The sequence below is a fragment of the Scyliorhinus canicula genome, chromosome 6, assembly GCF_902713615.1.
Source record: "Scyliorhinus canicula chromosome 6, sScyCan1.1, whole genome shotgun sequence".
NCBI classification, from domain to species: domain Eukaryota; kingdom Metazoa; phylum Chordata; class Chondrichthyes; order Carcharhiniformes; family Scyliorhinidae; genus Scyliorhinus; species Scyliorhinus canicula.
The window spans coordinates 3,514,242-3,540,665 of record NC_052151.1 but is presented as its reverse complement, the minus strand read 5'-3'; the positions used below and the strand labels follow the sequence as shown (position 1 = coordinate 3,540,665).

General features: G+C 56.6%; 1 protein-coding gene across 1 annotated transcript; it reads left to right on the top strand.

Annotated features, from left to right (window-relative positions):
* Positions 1 to 13,634: 13,634 nt before the first annotated feature.
* On the top strand, positions 13,635 to 26,402 carry tcte1 (t-complex-associated-testis-expressed 1). Its single transcript, XM_038798913.1, has 2 exons — positions 13,635 to 14,714; positions 25,979 to 26,402. Exons 1-2 carry the CDS (start codon positions 13,650 to 13,652, stop codon positions 26,189 to 26,191), a joined length of 1,278 nt encoding a protein of 425 aa, XP_038654841.1. The 5' UTR covers positions 13,635 to 13,649; the 3' UTR covers positions 26,192 to 26,402.
* The last annotated feature ends 22 nt before the right edge of the window (positions 26,403 to 26,424 follow it).

Here is a 26,424-nt window from a genome sequence, read left to right as displayed (position 1 = left end):
TGGGAGGGTTAGAGGCTGGGGCTTTCTTCGCCAGACACACTCTGGCATAGTGTCCTTTTCGCCCGCAGCTGCTGCAGGTCGCGTTACGGGCCGGGCAGTGCTGCCGTGGGTGCTGGCTTTGGCCACAGAAATGGCAGGCTGGAGCAGCCGAGTAGCTGGCTGGGGCAGCAGAGTAACTGGCTGCGGCAGCAGAGTAACTGGCTGGGGCAGCAGAGTAACTGGCTGGAGCAGCCGAGTAGCTGGCTGGGGCAGCAGAGTAACTGGCTGCGGCAGCAGAGTAACTGGCTGGAGCAGCCGAGTAGCTGGCTGGGGCAGCAGAGTAACTGGCTGGGGCAGCAGAGTAACTGGCTGCGGCAGCAGAGTAACTGGCTGGGGCAGCAGAGTAACTGGCTGGAGCAGCCGAGTAGCTGGCTGGGGCAGCAGAGTAACTGGCTGCGGCAGCAGATAACTGGCTGGAGCAGCCGAGTAGCTGGCTGGGGCAGCAGAGTAACTGGCTGCGGCAGCAGAGTAACTGGCTGGGGCAGCAGAGTAACTGGCTGGGGCAGCAGAGTAACTGGCTGGGGCAGCAGGGTAACTGGCTGGGGCAGCAGAGTAACTGGCTGCGGCAGCAGAGTAACTGGCTGGGGCAGCAGAGTAACTGGCTGGGGCAGCAGAGTAACTGGCTGGGGCAGCTGAGTAGCTGGCTGGGGCAGCAGAGTAACTGGCTGGAGCAGCAGAGTAGCTGGCTGGGGCAGCAGAGTAGCTGGCTGGGACAGCAGAGTAACTGGCTGGGGCAGCAGAGTAGTTGGCTGGAGCAGCTGAGTAGCTGGCTGGGGCAGCAGAGTAACTGGCTGGAGCAGCAGAGTAGCTGGCTGGGGCAGCAGAGTAACTGGCTGGGGCAGCAGAGTAACTGGCTGGGGCAGCTGAGTAGCTGGCTGGGGCAGCAGAGTAGCTGGCTGGGGCAGCAGGGTAACTGGCTGGGGCAGCAGAGTAACTGGCTGGGGCAGCAGAGTAACTGGCTGGGGCAGCAGGGTAACTGGCTGGGGCAGCAGAGTAGCTGGCTGGGGCAGCTGAGTAGCTGGCTGGGGCAGCAGAGTAACTGGCTGGGGCAGCAGAGTAACTGGCTGGGGCAGCAGAGTAGCTGGCTGGGGCAGCTGAGTAGCTGGGGCAGCAGAGTAACTGGCTTTGGCAGCACGGTAGCTGGGGGGCCGTGCGGCACAGGCTTGGGGGGACTGTTGGTCGGGGGTCCACGATGAGGTCGCGGGGTCCGCGGGAAACGAGGTGAGGCTGCGGAAGGAAACTTCCATAGTGGTAGCAGCCTCCACAGTAGTATCTAAGTCCTGGGCCCCCTTTTCTAGCAGTCTTTGGCGCACATAGTTAGACCTAAGGCCCGCCACAAAAACGTCCCGCACAGCAAGCTCCCTATGTTCAGCCGCGGTAACGGCTTGATAATTACAGTCATTGGAAAGATTATTCAATTCCCTTACAAACTCGGTTAGCATTTCTGGAGGCCGCTGATGGCGAGTCGTAAACACGTGGCGTGCATAAACCTCGTTAATGGGCCTAACGTACATTTTGTCCAATATTGCCAGCGCTGCGGTGTAAGAACCGGCCGGATTCAGCTGTGTGGAGATTCTGTGGCTTACCCTCGCGTGCAGTAGGCTGAGTTTTTGTTCCTCCGTTGTTCCAGCGGTGCTGGCTTCTGCCAGGTAGGCTTTAAAACATCTCAGCCAGTGGGAAAAAATTTCCTTAGCCTCTGCATCCTGCGGGTCGAGTTCTAGGAGTCCGGGCTTGAGGGCTGCTTCCATAATTTCTTCGACTGTTTCCTGAGTATACTAAATTGTTGGAACCAACAATTCTACGGACACGTGCTTGTAGGATTAGAATCGCGGTTTTAATATACTCACAACAGAGCCAGCCTATTAGCCATTGAACTTTCGGTGAACTGGCCGGCTGACCATAGAACAGTACAGCACAGAACAGGCCCTTCGGCCCTCAATGTTGTGCCGAGCCATGATCACCCTACTCAAACCCACGTATCCACCCTATACCCGTAACCCAACAACCCCCCCCCCCAACCTTACTTTCTTATTAGGACACTACGGGCAATTTAGCATGGCCAATCCACCTAACCCGCATATCTTTGGACTGTGGGAGGAAACCGGAGCACCCGGAGGAAACCCACGCACACACGGGGAGGACGTGCAGACTCCACACAGACAGTGACCCAGCCGGCAATCGAACCTGGGACCCTGGAGCTGTGAAGCATTTATGCTAACCACCATGCTACCGTGCTGCTGCCACCATGTGGCACTGATCTTTATACAGCAGCTTCCGGGGAGGAGTCCTGGGCAGAGCCAAGGGAGAAGTCCCGTACAACTCGAGCATTCCCAGAGCTACTCCCCCTGGAGGACAGGTAGTGCAACTGCACTTACAATATAGACACATGTATATACAGATTATAATCCGGTGTGAATCACATTCACCACACGCAGAACACACTCCCGGTCACTGAACCGATGGAACCGCACCAGCACCGCCCGCGGGGGTTCATTCGCCTTAGGCCGCCTGGCCAGTACTCTGTGGGCCCCCTCCAGCTCCAGGGGCAGATGGAAGGATCCTGCCCCCACCAGCGAGTTCAGCATCACGGCCCCATAGGCCGGCAGGTCCGACCTCTCCAGCCCCTCCGCGAGGCCCAGGATCCGCAGGTTCTTCCTCCTTGATCGAAGCTCCATCTCCTCGAACCGATCTTGCCACTTTTTATGAAGCGCCTCGTGTATCTCCACCTTCCCCACGAGGGCCGAAACCTCCTCCTCGCGCTCAGAGGCCTGTTGCTGCAACTCGAGTATCGCTGCACCCTGGGTTGTCTGGGTCTCCAGCAGCTTACTCATCGTCACCTTCATGGATTCCAACAACTCCCCTTTCAGCTCCGTAAAATAGCGCAGAAGGGCCGCCTGCTGCTCCTCCGCCCACTGCCTCCACTCCTCAGGGGCTCCACCGGCCGCCATTTTGTCCACCTTCCCCCACTTTTCCAGGGGAGCTGCTGCCGTTTTTCTCCTCGCCCCACTCCAAGTCCGCACCATAAATCCCGGGGGGTTTTGCTCCAGACCCCTTTACACACCGGGAATCATCGAATCAGCGCCGTTTGGGGCCCTTAAAAGAGCCCACAAGTCCTATTAAAGCGGGAGCTGCCGAACGTGCGGCTTAGCTCCACATAGCCGCAACCGGAAGTCCCCCCTTTGCATACTCCTGATGTACACGCATGAGTCTTGCCCACGTCCCACCATAGCCTCAAGGAGAGGAAGCCTCACTGCTTCCTTCTCCAGCCGGTCCAGACGTGACAAAATGAGCCCAGGAACCGCTCATCCTCCAGCAGCAGGTTGTTAAAATGCCAGTATGCGGACCGCGACTGAGCGCGAGACAGGGTGAGCCCCGCCCACTCCAGACGGTGGTCCGCGCACGCCACCTGCTGCACAGAAGCCGTCAGTACACAGGGCAGGTACACCCTTGAAATGTCGAGGCGGTCGATTCTGGACGCTCTGACCTCCGACCCCAGGGCTCACAAAGGTGAAGACGCTGGATTCAGGATGGAGAGTTTGCCAGACATCCACCAAGTCGCAAAACCCGACCAGGTTCCTTAACTTCACCACCTGGCAGCAGGGTGACACAGTGGGTTAGCCCTGCTGCCTCACGGCGCTGAGATCCCAGGTTCGATTCCTGGCTCTGGGTCACTGTCCGTGTGGAGTTTGCACATTCTCCCCGTGTCTGCGTGGGTTTCGCCCCCACAACCCAAAGATGTGCAGGGTAGGTGGATTAGCCACGCTAAATTGCCCCTTAATTGGAAAAAATAATTGGGTACTCTAAATTTAAAAAAAACTTCACCACCCCACGAGAGGTACTGGGTACCAAGGCGGTCCTTTGTACTGAGGGTACAGTAAAATCTCCCCTCCAGGACAATGCACACACCCGCGGCGATGGTGCCAAGATGAGTGGACACTTGCTCAATGAAGGCTGTCTGCTGCCGGCCAGGGTGGGGAGCGTAGACATTCACAAAGTGAAGTAGCTCGGCCCCCTCGCGGACCATCAGGTGCAGCAGGCGGCCTGGCACTGGCTCCTTTTCCCCCCCAAGGTCTCCGGCTGAAAATGTGGGCTAACAAGAGAGGGCTAACAAGGAATCCGGAGCATAGGCCCCTCTGTTCCCTCAGGAATCCGGAGTGCAGGCCCCTCTGCTCCCTCAGGAATCCGGAGCGCAGGCCCCTCTGCTCCCTCAGGAATCCGGAGTGCAGGCCCCTCTGTTCCCTCAGGAATCCGGAGCGCAGGCCCCTCTGCTCCCTCAGGAATCCGGAGCGCAGGCCCCTCTGCTCCCTCAGGAATCCGGAGTGTAGGCCCCTCTGTTCCCTCAGGAATCCGGAGCGCAGGCCCCTCTGCTCCCTCAGGAATCCGGAGCGCAGGCCCCTCTGTTCCCTCAGGAATCCGGAGCGCAGGCCCCTCTGCTCCCTCAGGAATCCGGAGTGCAGGCCCCTCTGCTCCCTCAGGAATCCGGAGCGCAGGCCCCTCTGCTCCCTCAGGAATCCGGAGCTTAGGCCCCTCTGCTCCCTCAGGAATCCGGAGAGCAGGCCCCTCAGCCCCCTCAGGAATCCGGAGTGCAGGCCCCTCTGCTCCCTCAGGAATCCGGAGCGCGGGCCCCTCTGCTCCCTCAGGAATCCGGAGCGCAGGCCCCTCTGCTCCCTCAGGAATCCGGAGCGTAGGCCCCTCTGCTCCCTCAGGAATCCGGAGAGCAGGCCCCTCAGCCCCCTCAGGAATCCGGAGTGCAGGCCCCTCTGCTCCCTCAGGAATCCGGAGCGCGGGCCCCTCTGCTCCCTCAGGAATCCGGAGCGCAGGCCCCTCTGCTCCCTCAGGAATCCGGAGCGTAGGCCCCTCTGCTCCCTCAGGAATCCGGATTCCAGGCCCCTCTGCTCCCTCAGGAATCCGGAGTGCAAGCCCCTCTGCTCCCTCAGGAATCCGGATTCCAGGCCCCTCTGCTCCCTCAGAAATCCGGAGTGCGGGCCCCTCTGCTCCCTCAGGAATCCGGAGCGCAGGCCCCTCTGCTCCCTCAGGAATCCGGAGCGCAGGCCCCTCTGCTCCCTCAGGAATCCGGAGTGCAGGCCCCTCTGTTCCCTCAGGAATCCGGAGCGCAGGCCCCTCTGCTCCCTCAGGAATCCGGAGTGCGGGCCCCTCTGCTCCCTCAGGAATCCGGAGTTCAGGCCCCTCTGCTCCCTCAGGAATCCGGAGCGCAGGCCCCTCTGCTCCCTCAGGAATCCGGAGCACGGGCCCCTCTGCTCCCTCAGGAATCCGGAGTGCAGGCCCCTCTGCTCCCTCAGGAATCCGGAGTGCGGGCCCCTCTGCTCCCTCAGGAATCCGGAGTGCGGGCCCCTCTGCTCCCTCAGGAATCCGGAGCGCGGGCCCCTCAGCCCCCTCAGAAATCCGGAGTGCAGGCCCCTCTGCTCCCTCAGGAATCCGGAGCGCAGACCCCTCTGCTCCCTCAGGAATCTGGAGTGCAGGCCCCTCTGCTCCCTCAGGAATCCGGAGTGCGGGCCCCTCTGCTCCCTCAGGAATCCGGAGTGCAGGCCCCTCTGCTCCCTCAGGAATCCGGAGCGCAGGCCCCTCTGCCCCCTCAGGAATCCGGAGCGCAGGCCCCTCTGCTCCCTCAGGAATCCGGAGCGCAGGCCCCTCTGCTCCCTCAGGAATCCGGAGTGCAGGCCCCTCTGCTCCCTCAGGAATCCGGAGTGCAGGCCCCTCTGCTCCCTCAGGAATCCGGAGCGCAGGCCCCTCTGCTCCCTCAGGAATCCGGAGCGCAGGCCCCTCTGCTCCCTCAGGAATCCGGAGCGCAGGCCCCTCTGCTCCCTCAGGAATCCGGAGCGCAGGCCCCTCTGCTCCCTCAGGAATCCGGAGTGCAGGCCCCTCTGTTCCCTCAGGAAATTGGAGTGCAAGCCCCTCTGCTCCCTCAGGAATCCGGAGCGCAGGCCCCTCTGCTCCCTCAGGAATCCGGAGCGCAGGCCCCTCTGCTCCCTCAGGAATCCAGAGTTCAGGCCCCTCTGCTCCCTCAGGAATCCGGAGTGCAGGCCCCTCTGCTCCCTCAGGAATCCGGAGCGCAGGCCCCTCTGCTCCCTCAGGAATCCGGAGCGCAGGCCCCTCTGCTCCCTCAGGAATCCGGAGCGCAGGCCCCTCTGCTCCCTCAGGAATCCGGAGTGCAGGCCCCTCTGTTCCCTCAGGAAATTGGAGTGCAAGCCCCTCTGCTCCCTCAGGAATCCGGAGCGCAGGCCCCTCTGCTCCCTCAGGAATCCGGAGCGCAGGCCCCTCTGCTCCCTCAGGAATCCGGAGGGCAGGCCCCTCTGCTCCCTCAGGAATCCGGAGTGCAGGCCCTTCTGCTCCCTCAGGAATCCGGAGCGCAGGCCCCTCTGCTCCCTCAGGAATCCGGAGCGCAGGCCCCTCTGCTCCCTCAGGAATCCGGGGAGCAGGCCCCTCTGCTCCCTCAGGAATCCGGAGCGCGGGCCCCTCTGCTCCCTCAGGAATCCGGAGTGCAGGACCCTCTGCTCCCTCAGGAATCCGGAGTGCAGGCCCCTCTGCTCCCTCAGGAATCCGGAGCGCAGGCCCCTCTGCTCCCTCAGGAATCCGGAGTGCAGGCCCCTCTGTTCCCTCAGGAAATTGGAGTGCAAGCCCCTCTGCTCCCTCAGGAATCCGGAGCGCAGGCCCCTCTGCTCCCTCAGGAATACGGAGCGCAGGCCCCTCTGCTCCCTCAGGAATCCAGAGTTCAGGCCCCTCTGCTCCCTCAGGAATCCGGAGTGCAGGCCCTTCTGCTCCCTCAGGAATCCGGAGCGCAGGCCCCTCTGCTCCCTCAGGAATCCGGAGCGCAGGCCCCTCTGCTCCCTCAGGAATCCGGAGCGCAGGCCCCTCTGCTCCCTCAGGAATCCGGAGCGCAGGCCCCTCTGCTCCCTCAGGAATCCGGAGCGCAGGCCCCTCTGTTCCCTCAGGAAATTGGAGTGCAAGCCCCTCTGCTCCCTCAGGAATCCGGAGCGCAGGCCCCTCTGCTCCCTCAGGAATCCGGAGCGCAGGCCCCTCTGCTCCCTCAGGAATCCAGAGTTCAGGCCCCTCTGCTCCCTCAGGAATCCGGAGTGCAGGCCCTTCTGCTCCCTCAGGAATCCGGAGCGCAGGCCCCTCTGCTCCCTCAGGAATCCGGAGCGCAGGCCCCTCTGCTCCCTCAGGAATCCGGGGAGCAGGCCCCTCTGCTCCCTCAGGAATCCGGAGCGCGGGCCACTCTGCTCCCTCAGGAATCCGGAGTGCAGGACCCTCTGCTCCCTCAGGAATCCGGAGTGCAGGACCCTCTGCTCCCTCAGGAATCCGGAGTGCAGGACCCTCTGCTCCCTCAGGAATCCGGAGTGCAGGACCCTCTGCTCCCTCAGGAATCCGGAGTGCAGGCCCCTCTGCTCCCTCAGGAATCCGGCGAGGAAAGATTTCTGCCAGCGCTGCTCAGAAGCGTCCATGTCTTCCGCCTCTTTAATGTAGGTGCGGGAAGACCGGATGAGCAGCACCAAGTCCGACCATCGGGCGAGGGCTAGCTGCACTCGGTTTCGCCGACCGCGTTTTACACGCAGGAAATGCCCGAGTTCCCCTCGTGGGATGAAGGGCGACTCGGTGTTGGCCACGAGGGAGTCCACTGCCTTGCTGCAGATGGACCTAAAATCATTCTCCGTGGCCCCCACCGTCCTCCTCCAGGCAGTTCGCCGTCTGGGACTGAGTCTCCCGCCATATTGAGTATGGCAGACAGCACGGTCCCACCAACCAGCCCTGGGTCTGCCTCCATCCCACCCCCTCCGGATCATTGACAGACGGGTTCCTCGCAGGCCAGAGGGAGGTAGTGGCTCAGAAACCCCCCCCCCCCCAACCCCCACCTTTTGCGACGCCGGGCCACCGGATAGATCCGGGAACAGTTCTGGAAAATGGGATGGGGGCGCCCGGTCTCAGAGGCTGGGCAGAGAGCTGGGCCCTCCACACCATCACCGCCCAATGACCCTGAGGTCAAGGAGCTGACACAGTCCCCTGGCATTGTGAAAACAAATGTCTGTGGGGTGCAGAATTGCCCTGGGTGTCCAAGCCCTTGGGAGTCCCTCTTGTATCCGGCCCCGAGGTGTCCTGTCAGACGTGGTGTAATGTCAAGGGTCAGGGGTTGGGACGCCACCCTCTCCACACCGGGGGGGGGGAGGGAAGGAGGGGGGTGGTCATGATATTTTTCTCCTATCCGTCCAAGGAGTGGCGGCGCTTGCGGGGGTTGGGGGGGGGCATGCGCCGAGAAAACCTCTAACTTCGCATCTCTCCCCCTCAACACTCTGCCCCCGGGTTCGTCACTTTGGCGTCTTTCACCTTGGCCTGGGGTCGCGCACATCACCGTGCCCCCCAGTATCCCCCCCCCTGCCGCGCACAGTACCTGACACTGAGGCGTCAATGGGCCTGGGATGAGATGGAGTGTCCGCGGTGCCTGGTGTATCAGTGGCCCCCAAGCTGGAGTTCCGGGCCACGGGGTCTCTTAGCTGACAGGGTCAGGGGTATCTGGGGCCCATCCCGCCTTGCCTTCTTTCAGGCCGTGCCGCCAGGTGGATGCTCTCCCTCCTCCACGCCGGCAGCCGATTGGTCAGTAGGCGGGATGCCCTCTTGCAGGTTTGGGGTGGTACCGACACCGGAGGGAGAGGTGCCAGTTTCAGCCGCCTTGGTGTCTGTGGTGGCTTTAGAGGCGGGGCACTTTCCCATTTTACTGGAATGACAGGAATGAACAATTGTTGCTGTTCCCCCATGCACTCCTTGAATTTTTACCATTCCCTATCCAGCGTCATCCCTTTCCCAATCCATCATAACCAACTCGCGCTTCATATCATCGTAGTTGAATTGGCATGGGTCTCTAATTTCCTGTTTAATGCTGTTCCCAATATCCCCACTACAGTTTGGGGATCTATATACAACCCCCACTAATGTTATGTGGCCTTAGTGTTTCTCAGCTCTACCCATACACATTCTGCATTGTCGGAGCTAATATCCTCCCTCACTATTGCGTTAATCTTCTCTTTAGCCAGCAATGCAAACTCACTGCCTTTTCCTTTTTGTCTGTCCTTTCTTTTTTTTTTTTTAGTTCAAAGTCAATACTATTTATTTACACACAGTAATATCTACTCATGCACAAAGTACTACAAACAAAATTACCTCTAACGCTAAAGCCTATACTTAGCTTCGGGTGCCCACTCAGTCAGAGGAACAATGGCCGTTGTTCAGATCTGAGGTTGTTGGGTTCGAAGAGGTACAGGGGAACAGCTAAGGTCGTCCGTCTGGTAGCGAGCGTTGACCTTGAACTTATTTGCTTCTGGTGCAGCTGGTGGACGGGTCTCTCCGTTTTGAGAGTCAGGTCCAAGAGAGCAAATCTTTCGTGGGGGGTTCCTTCTTATACTTGGAGGGGCTTCGCGCACTTTTAGGCGGGCCTTAAACTTGGTCCCAATTAATTGGGCCGCTTCTTTTTTTTTTTTAAATAATTTTTATTGAAGAGATTTTTTACATGAGAATATTTACCCCCCCTAACCATAGACTATTACACAATATTCCCTCTTAACAGATATCCCCCCCCCGCCCGACCCCCCACGCGCGCTGTCCCTCCCCCCCCTCCCCCCCCCCAAAAAAAAACAAACAAAGCAACAATTAACATCAAACATGAACTGCGAACAAATTTGTCCGCATTACAACCTTAAATAACCCACCGCACCCGTTGTTGCCACCCCCCCCCCCCCCGGGTTGCTGCTGCTGCGACCTCTGCACCCTATCTTTGAGCCAAAAAGTCGAGGAAGGGCTGCCACCGCCTGAAGAACCCTTGTACCGACCCTCTCAGGGCGAATTTGACCCTTTCCAACTGGATAAAGCTTGCCATGTCATTAATCCAAGTTTCCACGCTTGGAGGCCTCGCGTCCTTCCACTGTATCAGTATCCTTCTTCGCGCAACTAGGGACGCAAAGGCCAGTATTCCGGCCTCTCTCGCCTCCTGTACCCCCGGCTCCACCCCAACCCCAAAGATCGCTAGCCCCCATCCTGGTTTGACCCTGGATCCCACCACCCTCGACACCGTCCTTGCCACCCCCTTCCAGAACTCCTCCAGTGCCGGACATGCCCAAAACATATGGACATGGTTCGCTGGACTTCCCGAACACCTGACACATCTGTCCTCACCCCCAAAGAACCGACTCATCCTTGTCCCCGTCATATGGGCTCTATGTAGCACCTTAAATTGAATGAGGCTAAGCCTCGCACACGAGGAGGAAGAATTAACCCTCTCCAGGGCATCAGCCCATGTCCCATCCTCTATCTGCTCTCCCAGCTCCCCCTCCCACTTGTCTTTCAGCTCCTCTACTGATGCCTCCTCAGCCTCCTGCATCACTTTGTATATGTCCGATATCCTCCCCCCTCCGACCCAGACCCCCGATAGCACCCTATTGCTCGCCCCCCTGCTGGGGAGCAAGGGGAACCCTTCCACCTGGCGGCTAGCAAATGCCTTCACCTGCAAATGTCGAAACACGTTTCCCGGGGGGAGCCCGAATTTCTCCTCCAGCTCTCTCAGGCTCGCAAACCTCCCATCTACAAACAGATCCTTCAGCTGCCTGATACCCACCCTGTGCCAGCTCTGAAATCCCCCGTCCACGTTCCCCGGGGTGAATCTATGGTTCCCTCTTAACGGTGCCTCCATCAGACCTCCCACTTCCCCCCTGTGTCGCCTCCACTGCCCCCAGATCTTGAGGGTGGCCGCCACCACCGGGCTCGTGGTGTACCTCGTGGGAGGGAGCGGCCATGGCGCCGTTACTAGGGCCCCCAGGCTTATATTGCCACAGGACGCCCTCTCCATTCGTTTCCAAGCTGCCCCCTCCCCTTCCATCATCCACTTACGCACCATCGACACATTAGCCGCCCAGTAATACCCCGAAAGGTTGGGTAATGCCAGCCCCCCACTCTCCCTACTCCGCTCCAAGAAGACCCTCCTCACCCTTGGGGTGCCATGCACCCACACGTAGCTCATGATGCTGCTCGTCACCTTTTTGAAGAAGGCCCTAGGGAGGAAGATGGGCAAGCACTGAAATAAAAACAAAAACCTTGGGAGGACCGTCATTTTAACGGACTGCACTCTACCCGCCAGCGACAGCGGCACCATGTCCCACCTTTTAAATTCCTCCTCCATCTGTTCCACCAGCCTAGTGAAGTTCAACTTGTGGAGAGTCCCCCAGTTCCTTGCCACCTGCACCCCTAAATATCTAAAACTCTTTCCTGCTCTCTTCAACGGGAGTCTCCCGATTCCCTCTTCCTGGTCCCCTGGGTGTATCACAAATACCTCACTCTTACCCAAGTTTAGCTTGTACCCCGAAAAGTCCCCGAATTCTGCTAGCAGTTCCATCACCTCCGGCATTCCCCCTTCTGGGTCTGCCACATATAGCAGCAGGTCGTCCGCGTATAGCGATACCCGGTGCTCCTCCCCGCCCCTTGTCAGCCCTCTCCACCCCCCTGAGCCCCTCAGTGCCATCGCCAACGGTTCAATTGCCAGTGCGAAGAGCAGGGGGGACAAGGGGCACCCCTGTCTGGTCCCCCGGTGGAGCCCAAAATACTCCGATCTCCTACCATTCGTCACTACACTTGCCGTCGGGGCCGAATAGAGCAGCTTCACCCATTTAATAAATCCCTCCCCAAATCCAAACCGTTCCAGCGTCTCCCACAGGTACTTCCACTCCACCCTATCAAATGCTTTCTCCGCGTCCAATGCCACCACTATCTCCGCCTCACCCTCCACTGCCGGCATCATGATGACGTTTAGCAGTCTCCGCACGTTCGTATTAAGCTGCCGCCCTTTCACAAAACCCGTCTGGTCCTCGTGTATCACCCCTGGCACACAATCCTCTATCCTGGTAGCCAGGATCTTTGCCAGCAGCTTGGCGTCCACATTTAGGAGCGAGATAGGCCTATATGACCCACACTGCACGGGGTCCTTGTCCCGCTTCAAGATCAGAGAGATCAGTGCCTGCGACATTGTCGGGGGCAGAGCCCCCCCCTCCCATGCCTCGTTGAAGGCTCGCACCAGCACAGGGCCCACCAGATCCGCATATTTTTTGTAAAATTCCACCGGGAACCCGTCTGGCCCCGGCGCCTTCCCCGACTGCATATGCCCAATCCCCTTGACTAGCTCCTCTAACCCTATCTGCGCCCCCAGCCCCTCTACCAGCTCCTCTTGGACCTTGGGGAACCTCAGTTTGTTCAAGAAGCCCTCCATTGTCTGTCCTTTCTAAATACTGAATACCCTGAATGTTCAATTCCCATTCTTGATCACCTTGCAGTCGTGTCTCGGTAATCCCGACTATATCGTACCCGTTTACATCTATTTGCATGACTAATTCATCTATTTTATTGCAAATACTTTGCGCTTTAATGCACAAAGCCTTAAGGTTTGTCTTTTTAACATTCCTTGTCCCGTCCCCATTATTTCTCACTGTGTCCTTATTTCATTCCAGCCCTTGATTTCTCAGCCTATCACTTTTCTTATTCCCTTTCTGTCTTTTGTTTTTGTCCGTGTTTCTCACTCCTCTGACTCCTTGCACAAGTTCCCACCCCCCACCCCCTCGCCATCTAAGTTTAAACCCTCCCTAATCATTATTGCTTTGTCCTTTATCATTAATCTTCTAAATCTGAACCCTCCCGACATTATTTAGCTTAAAGACTTCTTTGAAAAGTGACATTGGGACACAGATGCTTAAAATATCATAGATAGGTATTTAGAAAATTAAGGGATGATCTTTTTTTTTTAATTTAGAGTACCCAATTCTTTTTTTCCAATTAAGGGACAATTTAGTGTGGCCAATCCACCTAGCCTGCACATCTTTGGGTTGTTGGGATGAAACCCACGCAGACACGGGGAGAATGTGCAAACTCCACATGGTCAGTGACCCAGAGCCGTGAGGCAGCAGTGCAAAGTTAAGGGATGATCTGATCCAGTTTTTAAGATATTAAGGGTAGATTGAAACTATTTCATCTGGTTGGGGAGTTTCAGACTGGGGAACATGGTCTAAATATTAGGAACAGAGCTTCCAGGAGTAAAAATTAGGCAACACTTGGACACACAAAGGGAGAAGGAAGTTTTGCAATCAAATAAACAGCAATTGTTACTTTGTTATTTCTAAACCAGAGATTGGTTGATTTTTGTGAGTGTAAGGTATTGAGGGATAAGGGGGAAAGAGGGGTATATGGAATGAAGTCCATTGAATGGGACAGGCTCAAGGAATAAAATGGCCTCATCCTTTTCCGGTGTTACTATTGAAGAAAATGAGCAAAGGTACCGGGGAAATCAGAAATGTTTTTACGCAGTGAATACTGCTGATCTGGAGTGCACTGCCGCAGAAGGTAGTGGGAGCTGATTGAATGGGAATGTCCCAAAGGGAATTGGATAAATACTGGAAGGGGAATAATCTGGAAATGCTCTGTGGAAAGAGCAGGAGTGGGATTAATTCTTTCACCGTGCTGGCCCAGACATGATGGGCCGATTGGCCACTTGCTGTGCTGTGCCATTTGATGAGTCTTTGAAATGATCAGTTGATTTGAATGAGGAGTGTGTATTCGGGTGGCTGGAGAAAATGCTGCTGATTCACTCACCTACCCCTGTGCCCTCTTCTCACACTGCAGATCATCCCCGTTTGAACCAACTTCTGGAGAAGCACAAACGCAAGGTGTTGGCAAAGATCTCCACCAATATCCCACTGCAAGTGACAGCCAATCTGGTCAGCGATGAAGGCTATTGGAAAAGGTGCTGCCTGGAATGCTGGGAGGTTTGCGACACCTCCAGTTATGGGGGGAGCTGGAAGAGGATGTTCTTCGAACGATTGCTGAAGAACATCATTGAATTCTTTGTCCCCGACACCACCGATGTAAAGGTGGTGCTGGAACTGGTCCCCCTCTGTAAAAACTATGTGAAGACATTAGACATTGCCCAGCTCCTTCCTCCTGTCAAACAATCCCCTGAGACATTAGACGATAGCTCTTCAGATGCTGGCAGTGATAGTGATGCAAATGGGCCGTCAGTTGATCACTTTGACTTCAGCATCTTGCTGAGCAAACTCATCCACCTCGAAGAGCTGAACGTGACATACGGGGTCAAAGACTGCGGGATGAATTTCGAATGGAATATCTTCCAGTTCACCTACCGAGATTGCTTCTCCCTCGCAAAGGCCATCCAATCCTGCAAGACCCTGAAGGTGCTCCGACTGCCTCGAAACAGGATTGACGATGAGAAGTTGCGAGTGCTGGTGAAGTACATGCTGAACCATCCCTCGCTGAAAGAACTGGACCTGTCACACAACATGATCATGGACAACGGGGCGAAGGTTGTGGCCAAACTTCTACACAAGACAAACCTGGAGAAGGTCAACCTGTGCAACAATCGGATCTCGGCTTACGGGGCCAAAGCTATCTCCTACAAAGTCAGACGCTTCTCAACTCTCAAATCCATCAACTTCCGCCTCAATCAAATCGGGGATGAAGGGGGAGAGGTCTTGGGCCGAGCTCTTGTGAAATCCTCAGTGGAAGATATCAACTTGTCGAGCAATGAGCTGACAGAGCCTGTGGCAGTCGTCTTCTCAGAACTCCTGATCAAGAACCGCAACCTGAAGTCCATTGATCTTTCCTGTAATAACCTAGGCCCGGTGAGTCTGAGCAAGTGATGTGTGTGGTAGAGTAACGTCTTAAAACCAAACTCTGAGGTACCTATTGGCCTCTCCATGTTTCTGTCAGGCTCTTCATTCTTTCAATCCTTCTCCCTCTACCTGCTCCTCAGAACATTGACTCTTGCTCCAATTTATCCTGAAATCCCTTCCAGTCACCATCCTTCATTCCTGTAGCTATTTGTCCAGTGTAATCTATAGACTATCTCAACTGAACACAGGTATGTCTACACCCAAAGCCACTACACACACCGTGTCCAAAAAGGGACCTTTTAATAGTGTCAAGGAACCAATAGAACTCTTTCTATCTCTAAATTTAAAAAAAAATGTGTTTCCAAGTCGGAGTGGAGAATGAGTTGGAGGGGAACCTCCAGGGTTCCCAGGTATCTGCTGCTCTTGTCCTCCTAGATGGTAGTGGCCGTGGGTTTGGAAGGTGCTGCCTAAGGAACCTTGACAATTTCCTGCAGTGTATGTTGTTGCTCGTTCTGAGTAAGTGTGCTTAACACTCACTTGGCTCTGTTTCTCTTTCTATGCTCTGGAGTCGCCAGGTGCCGTAAAAGACACCGTCACAAGTATCAAGGTCAAGTTCAAAGCAATAAAGCTGTACACCAATTAGTAAGTCCAAAACAATTAGAGTTTATTATAAAACAATTATAATAACACTCATGCACACGCTAAAGACTAACTTACTTCTACCATTAAACGACTAATACTTATCTAAGAAGGAACAGGCAAGGTCAGGGAACAAGGCCTTCGTTCCGTTCTGGTCTGCAACTTCGGGTTACTATCGGTCAGCAAGGGTATAAGTAATGCCTGGGTCAAGTAGCGATCGTCAGTTGGCACTTACTTATCTGTGGCTGCTGCTCGACGGCTGGTGCAAAAGACAGAGTCTGGAGGCTGGAGTCGGAGGTTGGAGACAGGAGACTGAACCATGTGCGGGACCTTCTTTTATAGGTCCCAGGGGGTCCGTGCCCCTTGGGGCGGGCTTCCTCACCTGCTGGGGATCGATTGGGCCTTTTCCCAATCGATATGATTTGAACCCCCCTATCCTAGAGCCGTTCCTTGATGGCTGGGGCGGTTCTTAGGACTCATTGTCCTGGTTTCGCTGGCTCCATCGTGTCTGGTTCTCTATTAAAAGTATCGATTGATAGCTAAGTGTATCCTTTGTACCTGGGACTGCCCGGTATCACCTCATTACTATGTAAATGGCTTTCCCATTTACAGCGTTGTATCTGGGACTGCCCGGTATCACCTCATTACTGTGTAAATGGCTTTCCCATTTACAGCGTTGTATCTGGGACGGCCCGGTATCACCTCATTACTATGTAAATGGCTTTCCCATTTACAGCGTTGTATCTGGGACGGCCCGGTATCACCTCATTACTATGTAAATGGCTTTCCCATTTACAGCTTTGTATCTGGGACGGCCCGGTATCACTCCATTACTATGTAAATGGCTTTCCCATTTACAGCGTTGTATCTGGGACGGCCCGGTATCACCTCATTACTGTGTAAATGGCTTTCCCATTTACAGCGTTGTATCTGGGACGGCCCGGTATCACTCCATTACTATGTAAATGGCTTTCCCATTTACAGCGTTGTATCTGGGACGGCCCGGTATCACTCCATTACTATGTAAATGGCTTTCCCATTTACAGCTTTGTATCTGGGACGGCCCGGTATCACTCCATTACTATGTAAATGGCTTTCCCATTTACAGCTTTGTATCTGGGACGGCCCGGTATCACTCCATTACTATGTAAATGGCTTTCCCATTTACAGCTTTGTATCTGGGACGGCCCGGTATCACCTCATTACTATGTAAATGGCTTTCCCATTTACAGCGTTGTATCTGGGACGGCCCGGTATCACTCCATTACTATGTAAATGGCTTTCCCATTTACAGCGTTGTATCTGGGACGGCCCGGTATCACCTCATTACTGTGTAAATGGCTTTCCCATTTACAGCGTTGTATCTGGGACGGCCCGGTATCACTCCATTACTATGTAAATGGCTTTCCCATTTACAGCACTGCCTGAACTCAGCAGCTGTCGGGAAACTGGTTTCTGCAATTGTCCCAATGCTTAATGCTTCTGCAAGCTGTTTGCTTTTGACCATGTCCGTTTTTCCCTGCACTCTTTGCAGTCTTCCATTTTGTATTCACTGGTGTCCATCTTCGATGGCTACAATGTTATGGAAGGGGAGCAATCAAGCGGGCCCCAGATGGGCAATAAATGTTAGCCTAACCAGCAACGGCCACAACCCATCAAATATTGTTTTTAAACCCCGTGCTGGACCTGTCCTGGGAGTGTTTAACAGGGACAGTGTAGAGGGAGCTTTACTCTGTATCTAACCCCGTGCTGTACCTGTCCTGGGAGTGTTTAATAGGGACAGTGTCGAGGGAGCTTTACTCTGTATCTAACCCCGTGATGTACCTGTCCTGGGAGTGTTTGATGGGGACAGTGTAGAGGGAGCTTTACTCTGTATCGGACCCCGTGCTGTACCTGTGCTGGGAGTGTTTAATAGGGACAGTGTAGAGGGAGCTTTACTCTGTATCTAACCCCGTGCTGTACCTGTCCTGGGAGTGTTTGACAGGGACAGTGTAGAGGGAGCTTTACTCTGTATCTAAACCCGTGCTGTACCTTTCCTGGGTGTGTTTAATAGGGACAGTGTAGAGGGAGCTTTACTCTGTATCTAAACCCGTGCTGTACCTGCCCTGGGAGTGTTTAATAGGGACAGTGTAGAGGGAGCTTTACTCTGTATCTAAACCCGTGCTGTACCTGTCCTGGGTGTGTTTAATAGGGACAGTGTAGAGGGAGCTTTACTCTGTATCTAAACCCGTGCTGTACCTGCCCTGGGAGTGTTTAATAGGGACAGTGTAGAGGGAGCTTTACTCTGTATCTAAACCCGTGCTGTACCTGTCCTGGGAGTGTTTGATGGGGACAGTGTAGAGGGAGCTTTACTCTGTATCTAACCCCGTGCTGTACCTGTCCTGGGAGTGTTTAATAGGGACAGTGTAGAGCAGGGGTGGGCAAACTTTTCCGTGCAAGGGCCACATTCAGAAATTCACAATTCACAATGGGCCGCATAGTATATTAAGTAAAATAATTTCTTCACCCGGTTATGATTCTGGGCGCCTCATATAGAACATAGAACAGTACAGCACAGAACAGGCCCTTCGGCCCTCGACGTTGTGCCGAGCAATGATCACCCTACTCAAGTCAACGTATCCACCCTATACCAGTAAGTAACCCAACAGCCCCCCCCCCGCCCCCATTAACCTTTAAAAAAAAATTTTTAAAAAAAAACAAAAATGTTTTAAGAAAATTTTTTTTTTTTATTTAATGACTTGGTGGGCCGCAGAAATACCTTTGGCGGGCCGCATGCGGCCCGCGGGCCGTAGTTTGCCCACCCCTGGTGTAGAGGGAGCTTTACTCTGTATCTAACCCCGTGCTGTACCTGTCCTGGGAGTGTTTGATGGGGACAGTGTAGAGGGAGCTTTACTCTGTATCTAACCCCGTGCTGTACCTGTCCTGGGAGTGTTTGATGGGGACAGTGTAGAGGGAGCTTTACTCTGTATCTAGCTTCGTGCTGTACCTGTCCTGGGAGTGTTTGATGGGGACAGTGTAGAGGGAGCTTTACTCTGTATCTAACCCCGTGCTGTCCCTGTCCTGGGAGTGTTTGATGGGACAGTGTAGAGGGAGCTTTACTCTGTATCTAACCTCGTGCTGTACCTGTCCTGGGAGTGTTTGATGGGGACAGTGTAGAGGGAGCTTTACTCTGTATCTAACCTCGTGCTGTACCTGTCCTGGGAGTGTTTGATGGGGACAGGAAGGAGACGAGGAATCAGCATGTTTACTGATAGCCTGACAGCTTCAGCTCCATTCAAAGTTGTTTAATATTAAAGTTGTCCCTACCAGCCTGTGGCTCGCCCACTGCAACAGCCAGACTTGGACTCACCTGGTAGCTAACTATTAATTAATTAACCTAAAGAATGTGTTCACCTCCCATTGCGGTTATTGAATTTAATTTGAAAAGTAAGGATCCGTACATATTTTTCACGAAAATAATGATGCATTCTTGTAAAAAATCCAGCTGGTCGCTTGTCCCTTAGTGAAGAAAATCTGGTGTTGTGGCCCCACTTCAGGCACAGCGTGCGGCCCAGTTCAGGCAGAGCGTGGGGCCCAGTTCAGGGACAGCGTGGGGCCCAGTTCAGGCACAGCGTGCTGCCCAGTTCAGGCACAGCGTGGGGCCCAGTTCAGGCACAGCGTGCGGCCCAGTTCAGGCACAGCGTGGGGCCCAGTTCAGGCACAGCGTGCTGCCCAGTTCAGGCACAGCGTGAGGCCCAGTTCAGGCACAGCGTGGGGCCCAGTTCAGGCACAGCGTGTAGCCCAGTTCAGGCACAGCGTGAGGCCCAGTTCAGGCACAGTGTGAGGCCCAGTTCAGGCACAGCGTGAGGCCCAGTTCAGGCACAGCGTGCGGCCCAGTTCAGGGACAGCGTGAGTCCCAGTTCAGGCACAGCGTGTAGCCCAGTTCAGGCACAGCGTGCGGCCCAGTTCAGGCACAGCGTGCTGCCCAGTTCAGGCACAGCGTGAGGCCCAGTTCAGGCACAGCGTGCTGCCCAGTTCAGGCACAGCGTGCTGCCCAGTTCAGGCACAGCGTGCGGCCCAGTTCAGGCACAGCGTGAGGCCCAGTTCAGGCACAGCGTGTAGCCCAGTTCAGGCACAGCGTGAGGCCCAGTTCAGGCACAGCGTGCTGCCCAGTTCAGGCACAGCATGCGGCCCAGTTCAGGCACAGCGTGAGGCCCAGTTCAGGCACAGCGTGTAGCCCAGTTCAGGCACAGCGTGAGGCCCAGTTCAGGCACAGCGTGCTGCCCAGTTCAGGCACAGCGTGAGGCCCAGTTCAGGGACAGCGTGCTGCCCAGTTCAGGCACAGCGTGAGGCCCAGTTCAGGCACAGCATGCTGCCCAGTTCAGGCACAGCGTGAGGCCCAGTTCAGGCACAGCATGCGGCCCAGTTCAGGCACAGCGTGAGGCCCAGTTCAGGCACAGCGTGAGGCCCAGTTCAGGCACAGCGTGTAGCCCAGTTCAGGCACAGCGTGCGGCCCAGTTCAGGCACAGCGTGCTGCCCAGTTCAGGCACAGCGTGAGGCCCAGTTCAGACACAGCGTGGGGCCCAGTTCAGGCACAGCGTGAGGCCCAGTTCAGGCACAGCGTGTAGCCCAGTTCAGGCACAGCGTGCTGCCCAGTTCAGGCACAGCGTGCTGCCCAGTTCAGGCACAGCGTGAGGCCCAGTTCAGGCACAGCGTGCTGCCCAGTTCAGGCACAGCGTGAGTCCCAGTTCAGGCACAGCGTGCTGCCCAGTTCAGGCACAGCGTGCGGCCCAGTTCAGGCACAGCGTGTAGCCCAGTTCAGGCACTGCGTGAGGCCCAGTTCAGGCACAGCGTGCGGCCCAGTTCAGGCACAGCGTGAGGCCCAGTTCAGGCACAGCGTGCTGCCCAGTTCAGGCACAGCGTGCTGCCCAGTTCAGGCACAGCGTGCTGCCCAGTTCAGGCACAGCGTGCTGCCCAGTTCAGGCACAGCGTGTAGCCCAGTTCAGGCACAGTGTGAGGCCCAGTTCAGGCACAGCGTGCTGCCCAGTTCAGGCACAGCGTGAGTCCCAGTTCAGGCACAGCGTGAGGCCCAGTTCAGGCACAGCGTGCGGCCCAGTTCAGGCACAGCGTGCGGCCCAGTTCAGGCACAGCGTGAGGCCCAGTTCAGGCACAGCGTGCTGCCCAGTTCAGGCACAGCGTGCGGCCCAGTTCAGGCACAGCGTGCTGCCCAGTTCAGGCACAGCGTGCTGCCCAGTTCAGGCACAGCGTGCAGCCCAGTTCAGGCACAGCGTGCGGCCCAGTTCAGGCACAGCGTGAAGCCCAGTTCAGACACAGCGTGAGGCCCAGTTCAGGCACAGCGTGAGGCCCAGTTCAGGCACAGCGTGCGGCCCAGTTCAGGCACAGCGTGTAGCCCAGTTCAGGCACAGCGTGGGGCCCAGTTCAGGCACAGCATGCGGCCCAGTTCAGGCACAGCGTGCTGCCCAGTTCAGGCACAGCGTGAGGCCCAGTTCAGGCACAGCGTGCGGCCCAGTTCAGGCACAGCGTGAGGCCCAGTTCAGGCACAGCGTGAGGCCCAGTTCAGGCACAGCGTGAGGCCCAGTTCAGGCACAGCGTGCTGCCCAGTTCAGGCACAGCGTGAGGCCCAGTTCAGGGACAGCGTGCTGCCCAGTTCAGGCACAGCGTGAGGCCCAGTTCAGGCACAGCATGCTGCCCAGTTCAGGCACAGCGTGAGGCCCAGTTCAGGCACAGCATGCGGCCCAGTTCAGGCACAGCGTGAGGCCCAGTTCAGGCACAGCGTGAGGCCCAGTTCAGGCACAGCGTGTAGCCCAGTTCAGGCACAGCGTGCGGCCCAGTTCAGGCACAGCGTGCTGCCCAGTTCAGGCACAGCGTGAGGCCCAGTTCAGACACAGCGTGGGGCCCAGTTCAGGCACAGCGTGAGGCCCAGTTCAGGCACAGCGTGTAGCCCAGTTCAGGCACAGCGTGCTGCCCAGTTCAGGCACAGCGTGCTGCCCAGTTCAGGCACAGCGTGAGGCCCAGTTCAGGCACAGCGTGCTGCCCAGTTCAGGCACAGCGTGCTGCCCAGTTCAGGCACAGCGTGCTGCCCAGTTCAGGCACAGCGTGCGGCCCAGTTCAGGCACAGCGTGTAGCCCAGTTCAGGCACTGCGTGAGGCCCAGTTCAGGCACAGCGTGCGGCCCAGTTCAGGCACAGCGTGAGGCCCAGTTCAGGCACAGCGTGCTGCCCAGTTCAGGCACAGCGTGCTGCCCAGTTCAGGCACAGCGTGCTGCCCAGTTCAGGCACAGCGTGCTGCCCAGTTCAGGCACAGCGTGCAGCCCAGTTCAGGCACAGTGTGAGGCCCAGTTCAGGCACAGCGTGCTGCCCAGTTCAGGCACAGCGTGAGTCCCAGTTCAGGCACAGCGTGAGGCCCAGTTCAGGCACAGCGTGAGGCCCAGTTCAGGCACAGCGTGCGGCCCAGTTCAGGCACAGCGTGCGGCCCAGTTCAGGCACAGCGTGCTGCCCAGTTCAGGCACAGCGTGCGGCCCAGTTCAGGCACAGCGTGCTGCCCAGTTCAGGCACAGCGTGCTGCCCAGTTCAGGCACAGCGTGTAGCCCAGTTCAGGCACAGCGTGCGGCCCAGTTCAGGCACAGCGTGAAGCCCAGTTCAGACACAGCGTGAGGCCCAGTTCAGGCACAGCGTGAGGCCCAGTTCAGGCACAGCGTGCGGCCCAGTTCAGGCACAGCGTGTAGCCCAGTTCAGGCACAGCGTGGGGCCCAGTTCAGGCACAGCATGCGGCCCAGTTCAGGCACAGCGTGCTGCCCAGTTCAGGCACAGCGTGAGGCCCAGTTCAGGCACAGCGTGCGGCCCAGTTCAGGCACAGCGTGAGGCCCAGTTCAGGCACAGCGTGAGGCCCAGTTCAGACACAGCGTGAGGCCCAGTTCAGGCACAGCGTGAGGCCCAGTTCAGGAACAGCATGCGGCCCAGTTCAGGCACATCGTGCGGCCCAGTTCAGACACTGCGTGAGGCCTAGTTCAGGCACAGCGTGAGGCCCAGTTCAGGCACAGCGTGAGGCCCAGTTCAGGCACAGCGTGTAGCCCAGTTCAGGCACAGCGTGCTGCCCAGTTCAGGCACAGCGTGCTGCCCAGTTCAGGCACAGCGTGCGGCCCAGTTCAGGCACAGCGTGAGGCCCAGTTCAGGGACAGCGTGCGGCCCAGTTCAGGCACAGCGTGCGGCCCAGTTCAGGCACAGCGTGCGGCCCAGTTCAGGCACAGCGTGCTGCCCAGTTCAGGCACAGCGTGAGGCCCAGTTCAGGCACAGCGTGGGGGCCAGTTCAGGCACAGCGTGAGGCCCAGTTCAGGCACAGCGTGTAGCCCAGTTCAGGCACAGCGTGGGGCCCAGTTCAGGCACAGCATGCGGCCCAGTTCAGAGACAGCGTGCGGCCCAGTTCAGGCACAGCGTGAGGCCCAGTTCAGGCACAGCGTGCGGCCCAGTTCAGGCACAGCGTGAGGCCCAGTTCAGAGACAGCGTGCGGCCCAGTTCAGGCACAGCGTGTGGCCCAGTTCAGGCACAGCGTGAGGCCCAGTTCAGAGACAGCGTGAGGCCCAGTTCAGGCACAGCGTGCGGCCCAGTTCAGGCACAGCGTGAGGCCCAGTTCAGGCACAGCGTGCGGCCCAGTTCAGGCACAGCATGCGATCCAGTTCAGGCACAGCGTGAGGCCCAGTTCAGGCACAGCGTGCGGCCCAGTTCAGGCACAGCATGCGGCCCAGTTCAGGCACAGCGTGAGTCCCAGTTCAGGGACAGCGTGAGGCCCAGTTCAGGCACAGCGTGCGGCCCAGTTCAGGCACAGCGTGAGGCCCAGTTCAGAGACAGCGTGCGGCCCAGTTCAGGCACAGCATGCGGCCCAGTTCAGACACAGCATGAGGCCCAGTTCAGGGACAGCGTGAGGCCCAGTTCAGGCACAGCGTGGGGCCCAGTTCAGGCACAGCATGCGGCCCAGTTCAGGCACAGCGTGCTGCCCAGTTCAGGCACAGCGTGGGGCCCAGTTCAGGCACAGCATGCAGCCCAGTTCAGGCGCAGCGTGGGGCCCAGTTCAGGCACAGCATGCAGCCCAGTTCAGGCACAGCGTGAGGCCCAGTTCACGCACAGCGTGAGGCCCAGTTCAGGCACAGCGTGAGGCCCAGTTCAGAGACAGCGTGCGGCCCAGTTCAGGCACAGCGTGTGGCCCAGTTCAGGCACAGCGTGAGGCCCAGTTCAGAGACAGCGTGCGGCCCAGTTCAGGCACAGCGTGAGGCCCAGTTCAGGCACAGCGTGAGGCCCAGTTCAGGCACAGCGTGCGGCCCAGCTCAGGCACAGCGTGTAGCCCAGTTCAGGCACAGCGTGAGGCCCAGTTCAGGCACAGCGTGCGGCCCAGTTCAGGCACAGCGTGAGGCCCAGTTCAGGGACAGCGTGAGGCCCAGTTCAGGCACAGCGTGAGGCCCAGTTCAGGCACAGCGTGCGGCCCAGTTCAGAGACAGCGTGCGGCCCAGTTCAGGCACAGCGTGAGGCCCAGTTCAGGCACAGCGTGTGGCCCAGTTCAGGCACAGCGTGCGGCCCAGTTCAGAGACAGCGTGCGGCCCAGTTCAGGCACAGCGTGCGGCCCAGTTCAGGCACAGCGTGAGGCCCAGTTCAGGCACAGCGTGTGGCCCAGTTCAGGCACAGCGTGCGGCCCAGTTTCCCACACAGTCTCCCTCAGGGACATGGCACCAGCTGGTTCCACACACAACCTTCCCCCGGCACACCCCAACACAGCCCCTGCTCTGGGACAATCCGTCCTCCCTTTGCTCCCAGCCGGGGATGAAGAGGATTTCGACACGCTCCCGGAGTCACCGAAGACCAAGCCGACGCCTGAGTCGCCACCAGCACTGCGGCGCTCTCAACAGCAGATCAACGCACCGGACCACCTGAATTTGTAATATTATCTGTGATTTTAAACACAACTTTCTGTATATAGTTCTCCACTACCCCCCGCTGGACTCATTTTTTTAATGGGGTGAATGAAATGAAATGAAATGAATGTGGTAGTCCCCATTGTATATATGGGTTTTACGGTAAGACCCCTGTACTACAGGTACGGGGATAGATCCCTGCCTGCTGGCTCCGCCCAGTAGGCGGAGTATAAATATGTGTGCTCCCCGTACAGCAGCCATTTCGTCAGCTGCTGTAGGAGGCCACACATCCCAGTGCAATAAAGCCTCAATTACATCCAACTCTCGTCTTCTCGTAGTTGATAGTGCATCAATTTATTACCCTGAGATGTGTGGCCTCCTACAGCAGCTGACGACAACTGAGATCCATTGGGGATGGTGGAAACCCAGTGCCGGTGGCCTTTTAAGATTATGATTCTCAACTTTCACATATCCAGCTCTTGCCAAGGATCCACAGGGGGGGGGGGGGGGGGGGCGGCATTGTGGGATTTCACAGGATGCAGTCCATTGAAGGTGACCAATGTCACAATCAAGAGGGTTCGCGGCCGCATGTGCTACTGACCCGACCAGGACAGTCCGGCAACGAGATCCCTCGGCTTTGAGGCCGAGATGGCTTCATGCAAATAATCCATGACAACCTGCATCTGGGGGAATCCAATGAAGAGCAGAGGTCCCAGAACGGATCCCTGTGGGACACCACTGGTCACTGACCTCCAGGCGGAATACTTTCCATCCACTGCCACTCGCTGTCTTCTTTCGGCCAGCCAATTCTGTATCCAGACAGCCAAATTTCCCTGTATCCCATGCCCCCTAACTTTCTGAATGAGCCTGCCATGGGGAACCATTGAAGGTGACCAGTGTCACAATCAAGAGGGTTCGCGGCTGCATGTGCTACTGACCCGACCAGGACAGTCAGGCAACAAGATCCATACTTAAGCCCACACCTCCACCCTCTCCCCATAACCCAGTAACCCCACTTAACCTTTGGACACTACAGTGCAATTTAGCACGGCCAATCCACCTAACCGGCGCTGTGAAACAATGGTGCTGACCACCATTCGTAAATCTCAAGCTGATGGTGTGAGGGAATACTGCATGAGTGCAGCTCCAACAATATTTAAGAAGCTTGACCCCTTCCTCCTCAGAACAGGTCATTTAATGAGTGACACTTCTGGAGAGAGTTGGTTTCATGGTACCTTCTAGTCTTGTTTGGCCAAGTACCACACCGAATGCGGCAACCTCAGTAACATGTCTCCATCCGGAGACTTTCACTTTGCTTTATACCCCTTCCTAATGGCCATTTATTACCCATCAGTCATTGCCCTTGAGAGCGGGCTGGTGAGCTGTCTTCTGGAACCGCTCTGTTTGCTAAAGGTGCTTTCTTTGCTGTTATCGAGGTTTAAGATTTTGACTCTGCCACATTGAGGAAATGATATCTTTCCAAGTGCTGATGGTGTGTGAAATGGGCGGGAATCTGTCTGTTATTGCCGATTCATTCCTGCTTCTTACTTTCCTCAATCTGAAGATACAGTCAAGAGTCTCTTCTGTTGAGATCCTTTGTCTCTGTCGACCCTCTCTCCACCGATTCTCTTCCATTCTCACTCTCAATCTCTGTGTGCGATTCTGTTGTGTCTGAGATCTCTGTAGTCTCTCTGTTTCTCTACGCTCCGCTAACCTTTCCTGTTGTGTTTGTTAAGGAAGCTGGCAAGCAGCTACAAGAGGGAATGACAATGAACAACACTCTAATGGAGTTTGACCTGCGTCTGACAGATATCGGTGCAGAGAATGAATACGCCATCAACCAGATGCTGCACAGTAACCGAGAGAGGGTGAGGAATGCCATCTGCCGCCCACTTAAAGTCATCAAAGCCAACGAGGTGTCATCAGACCACTACCTAGTGACTGACTGAGGGCCGGCACACACTCAATGGGCCGATTGGCCTCCTGCAGCAACAATCTGGGAAACACTGTCACAGCCCCCTGCTCTCGTTCTACAATTCCAACTGATTGAGGGGTTTGGACGAAACACAAACAAACTATTTTTATAGTGTTCAAAATAAAGTCTATACTTTGAAGGTCATTTTGCCACAATTGCCTTTTGCGATGGATAGAGACTTAATAAACCACAGTGATTCAGAGCAGG

Bases quoted from the DNA above. Each gene is read 5' to 3' on its own strand.
- tcte1 (XM_038798913.1), top strand. From the start codon at position 13,650: ATGCTGCTGATTCACTCACCTACCCCTGTGCCCTCTTCTCACACTGCA. The intron at 14,715-25,978 runs GTGAGTCTGAGC...GTGTTTGTTAAG, and splicing joins CCTGTAATAACCTAGGCCCG to GAAGCTGGCAAGCAGCTACA.